At 49.0% G+C, this 13,121-nt stretch overlaps 3 protein-coding genes across 4 annotated transcripts; 1 reads left to right on the top strand and 2 right to left on the bottom strand.

Annotated features, from left to right (window-relative positions):
• Positions 1–1,136: 1,136 nt before the first annotated feature.
• Positions 1,137–5,922, top strand: FVEG_01831 (hypothetical protein). 2 transcript variants are annotated; one of them, XM_018888833.1, is made up of 3 exons: positions 1,137–1,401; positions 1,446–4,381; positions 4,434–5,922. In XM_018888833.1, exons 1-3 carry the CDS (start codon positions 1,195–1,197, stop codon positions 5,647–5,649), a joined length of 4,359 nt encoding a protein of 1,452 aa, XP_018744855.1. In that variant the 5' UTR covers positions 1,137–1,194; the 3' UTR covers positions 5,650–5,922. The 2 variants fall into 2 exon arrangements, with proteins under 2 accessions (XP_018744855.1, XP_018744856.1); XM_018888834.1 differs by having other exon boundaries at positions 1,446–5,922.
• FVEG_01832 (hypothetical protein) lies at positions 5,699–7,675 on the bottom strand. Its single transcript, XM_018888835.1, has 4 exons — positions 7,096–7,675; positions 6,860–7,044; positions 6,589–6,799; positions 5,699–6,539 (listed from the first exon to the last, which is right to left on the bottom strand). Exons 1-4 carry the CDS (start codon positions 7,365–7,367, stop codon positions 6,044–6,046), a joined length of 1,164 nt encoding a protein of 387 aa, XP_018744857.1. The 5' UTR covers positions 7,368–7,675; the 3' UTR covers positions 5,699–6,043.
• A 2,164-nt stretch (positions 7,676–9,839) lies between these two features.
• Positions 9,840–13,019, bottom strand: FVEG_01833 (hypothetical protein). The gene has a single exon (XM_018888836.1). It carries the CDS (start codon positions 11,721–11,723, stop codon positions 10,416–10,418), a length of 1,308 nt encoding a protein of 435 aa, XP_018744858.1. The 5' UTR covers positions 11,724–13,019; the 3' UTR covers positions 9,840–10,415.
• Positions 13,020–13,121: the final 102 nt, after the last annotated feature.

Genomic DNA, 13,121 nt, shown 5'->3' with positions numbered 1-13,121 from the left:
TCTTGTCCGGTTTACTGCGGTTCTCGACGATCTCCGCCTCTGTCCGGTTTCTAGTCCGTTCTTCGTCCGCCGCCATCGGCCGAGTGAAACTCCGCCTCCCTTGTCAAAAGAGGTTCTGCCGAATAATTTAGAAGATTCCTGGAGTTTTGTGGAATTGTTGCTGTGGTTTTAGCTCTGATCTAACGTTAAGCCTTTGTACGGATAATGTCAGGATCTTGATGATGAAATGCCTTTTTAAGGTTAGTGGGCCTTACCTATGATAAGATCTTTACAAGTAGTTCTTGATATACGATGCTTCCATCGTACTCGGTTTCAGGCTTCGGCCAAGCGGCTATCCTCACTTCAACATCTCTTTTCGTGTGGGATTCTCCAACAAATCTTTGGACACGTTCTGAGCTTGGTTGCTAATGGAAAAGATCACCTCAGCCTGGACCTATCAATTGGGGATTGCTGCATTCAGAGCCACCGTGTGACGTTTGGTGGCATCAACGGGTTGTATCGATACTATCCCATGTTGCATGATGCGTGGTATCGGTGGGATTTTCTGTCAAGTTCAGTTGCCGACATCCACGATCCCAATCAATTGGCAATAAGCTCAGATCCATGCGCGGCAAGATTCTGTTGTACGGGAATGGCTCCAGATGAGAATGGGGCCAGCATCTTAGTTTACAGAACTTGAGGACAATCTCTTCCAAGCTTGGTCATTCTGATGATGAACCTTGACGAGTCTTTATGCGTATTTTACCTGCTTTAGGAGACAATTATTCGGTGGTGGAAGGATGTTGCTTGATCTCAGGTCGAGAGGCAGCTTAAGGTAAGGAAGGTACTTGGGATGAAGCTGCGCTCTTTCCTAATATGGCAGGAGGTTTGATCGCTTGTCGTCATTCCACTCAATTGGAAGGAACCTAAACCGACGAGTGCTTCAACTTGAACATCACATCACATCACATCTTCCTCAATGATTTGGAGTCCACGCGTTACTTACCTACGAACTCTGATCGATGTGATGATGCACAATGCGGTGTCTTTGTCCGCGTGTGCAACGCGTAATTTTGGCTGTTCATGATGTTGGCCTTCATCACAATCGGCCAATGTTCTCCCGTCTGACAGACCCAACAGGAACTTTTGACATGAGCGACATGCATTAAAAGGCAACGGCTTCGCTTCTTATCTACCCCCTCAAGGTCACTCAAAATGAATTCTACTTGCCTGAATGATGGCTCCTTGGGACCTGGTGTTCGGGGATGTCGAGGCGATTTCGACTTCACCCAGAAATTCGAACGTATCTTCCTTTCAATTATACCAACTGCGGTGTTCGTCGCTGCAGCAGTCGCCCGAATAGCGATTCTGTTACAGCGCGAAAGGATAGTTGGGGGTATTATTCTTCAATCGATCAAGATTGTGAGTCTTAACGAGCAAATTTCGAATTGATACTGACTAAAAAGGCATTTCTGGCTGTTTATGCGATCATCCAACTTGCTGTTCTAATTCTCATCGCGACTGGGGCCCCAGGTATTGTCCACGACCTCTCTCTCGCCGGGTCATCCCTTGTAGCCACAGCAGCCTTCTTAGCGGTCATTCTATCTTCATACGAGCACTCCTGTGCCCGAAGACCGTCGACTTTGCTTAATGTCTACATATTGCTTACGCTTCTGTTTGACATCGTACAAACAAGAACGGCATGGCTTGAATCTCAACATGACATCCAGCCTCGCCTCTTCACTGCGTCTGTTGTCGTCAAAGCCGTTGTTCTCTGTCTCGAGACGATTCCTAAAACAAAATGGATTCACTGGAATGCTGATGAGCATAGTCCAGAGGAATCGAGCGGCATATTCAGTATTGGTGCTTTCGCCTGGCTGAACCAGCTTTTCATGAGAGGGTATCGAGGGGTTTTGGCCATAGATGATCTTTATCCCCTCGATGAGAGCATGGCTTCCAGGAAATTGTACAGTCAGTTTGTGAAAAGACTTCGGGTGCATAAATACAACCTAGAGCTCAAATCTGGACTTCTGAAGGACCTGGCCAGAACACTCATCAGTCCATTCCTCCTCCCAATTGCGCCTCGCGTTGCCCTCATTGCCTTCAAATTCTGCCAGCCCGTCTTCATCGATGCTACTCTCGAGTACTTGCAGATGCCCGAGACTCCGACGACCAAGAACATGGGCTACGGCTTGATCGGCGCAGCATTCCTCATTTACGCTGGTATTGGACTTTCTTCGGCCTTCTATGGTTACTATCGGGAAAAGGCCGTCTATATGATTCGAGGCTGCCTAGTTGCTGCGATTTACCAAAAGACAACAGAGATGAAGATCACGGCCGCTGATGATTCTGCTGCTTTAACGCTTATGAGCGCTGATGTTGAACACATCATCAGGGGTGCTGAGACAGCTCACGATATCTGGGCAAACACCATAGAAGTAGCCATCGGTTGCTGGCTTCTGCATGGGAAGATAGGTCTAGCATTCCTATCTCCGCTTGTAGTGATCGGTGTTTGCGCTCTTTTGCTGTCCTGGTTGGTTTCATTCGTTGGCAAGAGGCAGAGCGAGTGGATGGCGAAGATCCAGAACAGGGTAGGATTGACTGCCAATGCCATCTCCCAGATGAAGCTCTACAAAATCTCAGGCATTGCTGGACCTGTCGCAGATCTCATACAGACGCTCCGCGTTGGAGAAATCAAAGTTGGGAATAGCTTCCGCTGGCTTTTGATAAGCGCTGCCGTGCTGGGCTTTTTCCCGATTTGCATCTCTCCAGTCGTCACCTTTGCATTCACGTCCACGGAGTTAACTGTGAACACACTCTTCACTTCGCTATCATACATACTTCTCTTCACTACTCCTGTAATCGGTCTCTTCCAGAGCCTTCCGGGCATTTTTGCTGCCCTGGCATGCATGGCTCGAGTGCAAAGATTTCTTGCCGCAGATCCGCGCCATGACTTTCGAATCCATGAAATTGCTCCTGTTTCCGAGAAAAGTTCATCGGATCCGTCAAACGAAGTGGCGTTTTCTGTTGAGAACGGCTGCTTCGGATGGGGAGGAGAGAAATTGACACTTAGTCAAATACACGCTTCTGTTCCAGCTCACAAGCTCACCATAGTGGTGGGCGAGGTTGCATCTGGCAAGACCACCTTCTGTAAAGCTTTGCTTGGGGAACTGCCTGTCGCTTCAGGGACCGTCAAAACGTACATACCATCGCATCGCATCGGCTACTGTGAACAGACCCCTTTTCTTTACAACGCGAGCTTCCGTGAAAACATCGTTGGCCATTGCGCTTTCAATCAGATCAAGTACGACGAAATTGTGCAAGCTACCATGCTCGCGCCAGACGTTACACTTTTACCGCAAGGTCACGATACAAAGATTGGCAGTAATGGAATTATGCTGAGTGGCGGTCAAAAGCAGCGTCTTTCTGTTGCTCGTGCGCTATACTCTGAAGCAGATCTGATGATTTTAGATGATATCCTAAGCGGCCTAGACCTAGATACTGAATCGGAGCTCTTCAGACGCGTCTTTGGACCAGGCGGTATCACTCGTCGACGGAACGTCACTGTGGTCATCTGTACACATTCAGTCAGGAACCTACCTCTAGCAGACCACATCATTGCTCTTGGAAATGGCACAGTCATCGAAGAGGGCAATTTCTCAGACTTGATGGAGAACAAAAAATATGTTCACAGCCTAGGCGTCAAGCACAGAGACACGGATTCTTCTTCAGAAGATGAAAAGCCTATGGCAAGAGCCACCGCCACCACTGTCCCTGCAATACTTCCTCAAGACGTACCAGCGGCAGAGGATATGGCACGACAGCAAGGCGACTTTTCCATCTACAAGCACTACTTCAGGAGCGTTGGCTTCTGGCCAGTTGTCATTGTTGCCGTGGCAGGCATGTTAACCGGTGTCTGCAACAGTCTTTCAAGCGTTTGGATCAAATTCTGGGCCGAAGACGCTTTTAACAGATCTTTTGCCTTCTACGTAGGTATCTATGGTATGCTGCGAGCTGGCTATATGGTGTTCTTGTTCTGCGATGGAGTTACGACATTGATCAAGATGACTGCATCAGCAGGTACTGAACTACATGAACGCGCAATTTTGACTGTTATCTCTGCGCCGTTGAGGTTCTTCTCAAAGACTGACACCGGTATCGTGACGAACCTGTTCTCGCAAGATATGACTCTTCTGGACATGGAGCTCCCACTGGCCCTGACCAACTTTTCCCTGGACGTCTCTAATGCGTTTGGCACTGCATTCGTTGTAGCTTCAGCATCACCATATCTCGCAGTTGGATACCCCTTTTTGATGGGGATTCTATACTCGACGCAAAGATACTACCTATGCACGTCCAGGCAGCTTCGACTCCTTGACCTCGAGGCTAAAAGCCCATTGTAGTAAGTGTGAGTTTGCCAAGAGCCGGGATTGAAATTCTGACTCTTTGTTTAGTACGCATTTCACGGACACAATCAAAGGTGTTGCGACTATTCGGGCCTTCGGGTGGGAACAATTTGACATTGTCCACAGCAACAAACTTCTCGACACATCCCAGCGTCCAGCGTATCTCCTGGCAATGATTCAACAATGGCTCGCCACAGTGCTTCACTTCATTGTTACAGGCACTGCTGTTCTTCTCATCGCTCTTTCAACTCAGCTTCGAACCAATGCAGGTTTGACTGGCGCCAGTCTGATCTCTCTTCTGACCTTCAGTGAAACTTTGTCGAACCTCATCACGAGTTACACTTCCCTTGAGACGTCACTCGGTGCTGTGAGCCGGTTAAGATCTTTCAGCGAAACTGTTGATACAGAGAATAAACCTGGGGAAGTTATCGAGCCCCTTGAGACCTGGCCTCAGAGCGGCAGCATACAAATCAACAAGGTCTCAGCCTCTTATGATTCCCCCAGTAGTGAGCAAGAAGAAGCTGCTTCTAGCTTGGCACTATGTGATCTCGACCTGGACATCTTTCCAGGCCAGAAAGTCGCTATTTGCGGCCGTACAGGAAGTGGAAAGTCCACTTTGATCCTCCTTCTTCTACGTCTCATCGATCCTCTGTCGTCTTGTGACGCGAATATGAAAATCGACGGCGTTTACCTTCATCAAATAGACCGCGCGACCTTGCGCAAGCGCGTCATTTGCATTCCCCAGGACGCAGTGTTTCTCCCGGATGGCAGCTCTGTCAAAGACAACATCGACCCTTACAAAGCAGCCACAGACGCAGAATGCTTCAACGTTCTCAACACGGTGCGGTTAGCAGGTTTTGTCCAAGACAAAGGCAGCCTCAACGCTGGTATGAGCGCCGATGATCTCAGTGCTGGACAAAAGCAGCTCTTCAGTCTTGGTAGAGCGATCCTTCGTCGTAGGGTGCGCGATCGCCTCGCTGGTGGTGAGAAGCGAGGCGGATTGCTGTTGCTTGATGAAGTAAGCAGCAGTGTCGACAAAGTAACTGACAGGGCTATGCAAGAGATTATTCGTAAGGAATTTGAGAATTATACAATTGTCATGGTGTCTCATCGACTTGAGATGGTTATGGACTTTTTCGACAGAGTTATTGTTCTAGACAGGGGTACAGTTGTCGAGTCTGGTGGGCCAAGGGAGCTCGTTGAGACGCCGGGAAGTCGATTTGGTGATCTTTGGGCTGTTGAGAATGACGGCAGGTCAGAATAGGATCTGTTCTTCAGTCACTTGAGGATACCATATGAATGGATCAAGTCATGATATCATGATCTAGGATTTCTGTTGCAGGCCATTGTGTACTGAGTTTACATCATGTCGCCTAATTTGAAAGAGCTCACAGTTTATGATAGTATTTCGCCGACTGTGTATTATGTCGGCTGCCTAGCCATGAATGAAAGAAAGAGAAATTTCCAAGATACGCCTTGTAAGTAATGTTTCATCACGGGCTCTAGTTAACCCTCCTATGCAATCCGTCAAACGCCGGGCCATGCTCCCATGTGTGTTGATGCTTTCTTATGCTAATGATGTTGTATCTCGTCCAATCGTTATGAAATATGCAGTGTCGTGTATGCTATACGTCGTGGTGTCTCCAGGAACACCTGTCTCACGCGTCTTCCCTGATCGGCCTTTGCCAGTTCAGGGGTTTCCGGGCGTGAATGTTTAAGTAAGGGAAATAGGTATGGAACTTGGGTAGGCCATTAACTTCCTGAGTCAGTGACTTTCGGACTTCCACGAGGAACATCTCGATCTGGAGCAACGTCCAGCCGAGACCATCGCGAAGCGGTTTTCGAGACAGGCCATGAAGAGACAACATAACGACATCTCTTAAAACATGGCCACACTCTTGTAGTCGTTTCTTCTTTGCCCATGGACCAAGTGGGCACTTGTAGGCTTTGGTTGTGATGTTTTCGAAGCCTGCTTCTTGTAGTTCGTGCCCCACGTGAGTGATGCCATGTAAATCTGTGCCGAGGGCCATCATTCCTTCGTAGAGATATTTACAATAGTCCCTCCAGGCGTATGGGCCGTCACATGAGTCGTCGTCGCAAGCTGCGATGTAGTTAAACTCCTGAATTTCGACATAGCCCCCTGGTTTTAGGTGTCTGTGTGAGAGTCAGCTTGCGATCTGATAAAAGCGAACGACTGCCATACTTCCAGATTCGTTCCCAGAGCAATTCTCGGTCTTTGATGGAATGAACTGTGTGGCGTATATGTATGTAGTCAAATGTCTCGTCTCCATAGGTCCAGCCAGCTTCGTGCTCTATGTCGTCGACGACAAAGATGGCATTCTCTGGGACCCAGTCCGGCTGAATGGGTGAAAGGTCCATGCCATGGAATTGTGATTTGGGGTATATATCGGCAACTATTCAGGTCAGCAATCAGACTCTCGACCTGGTTCGAGGTTTCTCGAGGTGAATCTCACGGTCAATGCACCATTTTCCGATGCCGGTTCCGAGGTCTAACACCTCTGCCCCTTTTTCCAATAGTTGCTCGATTGGCGCAAAGAAAAGTCTATCGTCACAAAGGTACACAGTCAAATTATGCTTGAGCTCCTCTCGGTCTTGCTCGGCCTCGTCGTTTGGAAAAAGGTATTTCCCTGCATGATAGCTGTGATCTGCTGTCAGCCATTGAGAAGGACGGGCTCGTATTCATCCGTACCTATGATACCGCAAACCACCCTCTACAATGTGTTGTCGTATACTGTCGGTCAGACTGCGTGTTTCATCGTCGTCGGTCGCGTATTCGCCTTGCTCAATGCTTTGTATAAGAGCCGCTTCGTGGGCCGAGCCTACAGCCAATGGAGATGTCGTGGAAGACGCCGGAGATGGGGGCACCATATGGCGGGAGTGGTCTTTACCGGCGCTATTTCTAGGATTGGAGGATGGAGAATCGTCGGATTGACGAGAGAAAGAGTTTGGGGGCGAGTTCATTATCGTGAGCGCAGATACAGATACAGGGGTATGCGCATACCGCGGGTGATGATTGAGGGCCGACACAACAGAGTTTTTATGGTGTTGCAGTCAAAAACGAACATTAAACAGGGAGAGTTTGAGCCGTTGAAGTCGGGACAGGAGATAGTCAGGGAGTAGAAGACGCTAAGGTGAGATTGAGCGGGATGGCGCTCTCCTCCGTCGATCGACCTGACGTCAGTAACCTTATAGTGAACAAGGCGCTATAAGCTTAGGGTCGCGTAAGTCAAGACAGAGCTAACAAGCTAGTGGTGATATCTTGGCTTTGGTGTTGATAGTGACAAAACTCAGTTGGCATCGGTATATAAAGAGCCAAAGATGGAGAGAAAGACTGATCGAGGGTTCAGGGCAAGTAAAGTAGAGTAGAGTAGAGTAGAGCAATGGGGAAAAAAGAGACGGTAAACGGTAAGACCAGGCCAAGTTGGGTTAGAGAGAATCCATTCCGAAGAGACTAAAAAGTTACTCCATACTGAGAACGATAGCCAAGTGGAAGCTATCAAGAAAAAAAGAGGAGAAGTATGCACGTCTATTAATGATCTTGGGAAGGGATTGACACTTTTTACAGTTTGTTAGTGTGCTCATGACTAGCATATAAACCTCATAATATCATATCATACTATCACTTCTATACCACTGTCTGTTTGTCTGTGTATCACTGTGATTGTGACTGTGATGGATGACATCGCTAGCTACCGAGAATCTGGAAAAATTACCTCTTCTCCAAAAAATACATACAAGAATGGCTGTGGCTGTGGCTGTCCCCAGATGACCTAAAGAGGGGACCAGTTCCAGTCTGTTGGTACCGCTCAGAAGCCTCCAGGCAAATCATAACGCCTCAATCCACATTCAAGTCAATCAGGAGCAAGGGTTTTCATGCAGTCGAGTCTGGCGGTCACAGTCACACACACACAGACATACCTCCACCTTTTTTCCGTTTCCTTTTCGGCTCCGCATCAAGGGTTACACTGACATGAGGGGTCTTGGGCATGAATTATTGTGAAGAGAACCTACCTGTATTCAACATTGTTTTAGCTGGTCAATTAACGATAAATTAACAAGATAATTTATAAGCAAGTGTTGTTATGACCACCTGGCATCAAGATCCATGCATACGTTAAAAGCCAAGGCTCTGGGTATTCCAAGCTTGGGTACTGTAGCCAGGCCATATCCTTCCAGCCCATGTCAGGCATCTTGCACCATCCAAGAGAACAAACCGAACCAATCAAGAATCCCGGGCCCTGTCACTTTGCTCCGAAAAAGAATCTTGCTGTTTCTGGACATTAGACAAATAAGAATAAAAATATCCAACAGCTCTTGAAGTCTTTGGTCTCATTCATATGACCAACTCTGTAGCTCTCCATTGACTCTAATTGAGAGCTATAGTTGAAACGAGTATCAGCACGGTAAATCACGATAAGAAATGAACAACTCGTAAACATCTTCAATCAAAGCTCAGACCGCAATTACGTATCCATCCTTGTCGTACCGACACAAGGGATAAGGCCCGCTGTTGTACAGCATCATGTTCCATTTCTCTGCACCCAGGCATTTTGCATAAGGTCATCTTCACCAGAAACAGGCTTTACTCCGCTCTTGCGACAGCGCTGAGCCCGAGACTCCCCGTGCAATATCACGACATTCTTGTTTGAACCTCACATATACATATATACCATTCTATCAAGCTGTAAATCGCCGGACATTAGGAACTATATCATATTCCCCTGACGATAAGAGCTTACAACTGCCATAAACGGTCTTGCATTAATGCTCGCCGTGCACGATGCGGGACGGGTACCCTTGAACCCTGGATCGAAGGTGATGTGATGGATATTAACCGAGCGAGTTGCGAGATGCTATCACCCAGCAGGGGTACATGCCCATCGGTTCGCATCTCTTACCTTATAGCCCTAAGCTTTATCGATTACTATAGTCAATTAACTGCTGCTATTGGACCCTGCTGCAAGAGTCATTCTTCCAGCAATCAGGATACTATCGTGGAATACGGCTGCCTAGAGACCAGGTATTTATCCATATTAAACTTTCCAGACCGCAACAACATCAGACTAGATACGGGGTTGTGAGAAGGACTTCAATCGACATGCTTGCAGCATCAACTGTAAAAAACCATTGCGGGCGCTGATAAGTCTGTTGGTCACGTTGCTATCAGTATCACATCGCCAAGCCAACACTTGACGAAAGCAGAGTATAGGAACTTTTACTCAATGCGACCCAAGATTCGACCTCTGGCCATTTGGAGCCTGTTTATGAGCACGACGTGATTGATGTTATAGTGTCGCGGCTAATTACTAAATGTTGTCCACTGTCATATTCTCTCTCCAAGATCGAGATACGATGAATCTCCACTACATATCGTTCCAGACGCAAAAAGAAACTATACTGCATATAAGAATCCACTTCATGGCTGACCAATTATGTTGCTCTGCAACAAGCTGTCACATGGCTTCTCCTGAGGCTGACTTACACGACAGTCCCCTACATATTTCTCCTGCAAGGAACCGGCTTTAGAGACAGTCTGCCCCTTACTTGCAAGATGGCTTTCATGTCAGTCCAAAGATTAACGTATCATAGATGATCCTATTCTATTCAGCCACAGTAAAAAATCACGATTGTCAGAGAAGAGAAGAGTAGAGAGAATCACTGTCACATTAGAATCCTCTAAAAGTAAGAATAAAGTCATGAAGCCATATTAAAGCCGAAATCCTACTGATTTCTAATCGCCAAAAAGGTACCACCATCGAAATGGACAGCCGAGACCCTAATCTATCGTACAAGATATCCCAGAGCCAGATCTCCCCAAATTATAACCGACTGGTGTTAAGAATAAACCAAGAACGTTAAAACGTTACACATATGCGTGTTTTGTTGCTATCAAGAGCAAGAGACGGGATGAATGCTGAGCTTTGCCGTGCAAGAGACTCCGGCATCTATGAGAGAAAAGTCCCAAAATCCGGGGAGAAAGAAGAAGAAGGTTTTGCTTGTTCAGTTCCTTTACAGGACGAAAGCAAGACCGGCGATGGCAGCGGCCACACCGGCGAAGGTCTTCTGGGCAGCACCGGCGGTCACAACGGGGACCTCAGGCTTGGAGCCAGTGCCGGTGGTCTCAGGGGTCTCGGGCTTGGAAGGAGTCTCGGGCTTAGCGGGAGTCTCGGGCTTGCCGGGGGTCTCGGGCTTGCCAGGGGTGACGGGCTTGGAGGGAGTCTCGGGCTCGGGGACGACAACAACAGGAGGCTTGCCGGGGGTGACAGGCTTGGGTGGGGAAACGGGCGCAGTAGGCTTGACGGGAGGGTGGACGGGCTCGCACTCGCCCTTGGAGCACTTCTCGTAGGTGTAGCAGTCGTCCTTGCACTCATCGAAGTACCATCGGTTCTCATCGACGTCGCAGACGAACTTGCGAGCGTAGTCGACAGAGTAGTGCTGGTCACGCTGGCACTCGTTGCCGTAGCAGACGATGCGCTGGTTGCACTCATCACCCTTGTAGTCGGCATAGTGGCACTTTCCGCTGTTGCAGATCTTGAGCTGGCTCCAGGTGTCGTCGTAGCATTCACGAGGAGCGCAGAGGCCGTCCTCGCAGACGATCTGCCACTTGGTGCAGGTAGGGCAGTGGACCTGAGGAGCACAGTAGTTACCGTAGCAGATGATGATGACATCGGTGGGGATGGCGGGGAGAACAGTGGTGACGGTCTGCGTGACGGTGGTGCCGTCCTCAGTGAAGGTCACAGTGGCAGTGGTGGTGACAGGAGGGAGGGTCTCGGTGACGAAGTCGGTGTTGATGACAGTGTCAGTCTCACCGGGGTTCACACCGACGGCGACGTAGACGGAGAGGAGAACGTTGACAGCGACCTGTCGGCGCATGAGGCGGTCGGCAGAAGAGAGACCACCACAGTTCTCAGCATCGTTGCCAGGGCAAGTGATGTCACACTGATCAGTGTTGACAGAAGGAGAGGTGCTGAGGTCAAGCTCGCTACCACAGTAGCAGCTGTTGTCGTAGAGACCGAAGAAGTTGGAGCCCAAGCAAGCATCGGCACAACGCTCAGAGTCGTTCTCCTCAGAGGAGTAGGCCTGAGTGAAGCCAGGGAAGCCGTTCTCAGAAGAGAAGCATCCGAGGAAGTTGAAGCCGTCAGGGTTGCCAGCAGATGTGCTGGTAGCGGCACCGGAGGTCTCAGTACCAGTGACATCGGTGCCAGTGGTGGCAGTACCAGTCTCCATGGCTGTGGTGGTGTTGGAGAAGCGGCCAGTGGTGAACTGGGCAGCGGCCAAGTTGCCCATGGCCAGGGCGAGGAGCTCGGTGTAACGCATTTTTGTGATGGTGGTTCTTTAGAGCGAATGACTGGGTTGTGTAACGACTGGAAAACAGCTCTCGGAAGAGAAGCGAGGGGATCGAGGGTGTTTGAGTTGCTTGATGATGAGAGTAGGAAAGAAGGTGAGCTTTGGACGGAATCAAGCCCTCTCTTTATACATGATCTGGGTCCCCTTGCCATGGGGCTGAGATTGTATGGGATCCTCCTAGGACCACAGACTAAGCCTCGCGCCGATAGTCTGTTCTGCATGGTTCTCGACGAATGCATCGAGCCCCCCAGCGCAAACAAGTCTAGAGTTGCTGTGCTGTGACTGTTGAGACATGGCGTTCCCGTCCAACAAGCAAAGAATGCAGTGCCCCTGGCTCGACATGTCTCACTCCCACTCCCCACTCTGAGGAGCTTGTTTTGGGCCCCAAAATCCCCGCCGCTTGAGAATTTGGCTCTGCAACACCTCGGGTCGTAAGATTACTCTAAATTCCAGATGCTAATAGTGATAGCCTCTATCTCACTTGTTGATACGTGAGGCTGCTGGCACGGCATTCTGCTGAGACATTCATCCCAACGCCGTGGCCTACCCTCCCTCAAAGGAGTGATTTCACATGTATCGAAGCACTCTGGATTCCTCCATGTTCTACCGCTTCTTGGATACCAACGGCCCATCGGCATCACATTAATAGCCAAGAAATAATTTCTCCGCATGCGCGCGACCCATTCCTGGATGCGTCAAAAAAGAGCACTCGCTATCAGAGCACACTTTCTCAAAGGTTCCCCCTCCAGCAGGATCTGGCAGAAATGTGACGAGCGTCTAATCTCCATCGCCCAAGAATGTACGTCATTGGTCACCAGAAATAGGCAGAGCAATATCTGGTGTGTTTTGTGGCTTCTCCAAAGGCGACTATACTCGCTTGAGTATCACTCACATAGCGTTTTCAGCGGTTGGAACTTGAGATCGGACAAGGCAAAAGATCAACCCTGTTTCGAAACCGTTTACCTATCAGACCCCTCCCCTCCCTTCGACCACCGCCGGATGCGAGCATTCTTTAGCACAATCCGGGGAAACAGGTTCTTCCATATCTCGAAAGCATTTGGGCTATGAGCGTTTTGTTCTGTTTTGGGTTTGGGTTTCTTGTTCATGTCCACAACAAGATCGAGACATTGGATTATCCATCCCGGAAGCTAATAGATGATCCACAAGGGGGAAATTGCGTTCGTGAGAGGTGGAAGAAAGGTCGGTCTTACCAAGGGAGAGCTGAAAGCTGGTATGAGACATGAATCAAGTCTGACTTGTTGTGTTATGCGGGCCGATGGTTTTTGCGGAGGCCACCGAGCCGGACGGGGGTATAGGGTAGATTTCCATGGTCCAACGCCAAGTCCATGACACTTCAACAACAGGAAA

Source organism: Fusarium verticillioides, chromosome 6 (assembly GCF_000149555.1).
Source record: "Fusarium verticillioides 7600 chromosome 6, whole genome shotgun sequence".
Lineage (NCBI taxonomy): Eukaryota > Fungi > Ascomycota > Sordariomycetes > Hypocreales > Nectriaceae > Fusarium > Fusarium verticillioides.
Note: the sequence above shows the minus strand (reverse complement) of the source record. Positions and strands in the feature narration are given on the sequence as shown.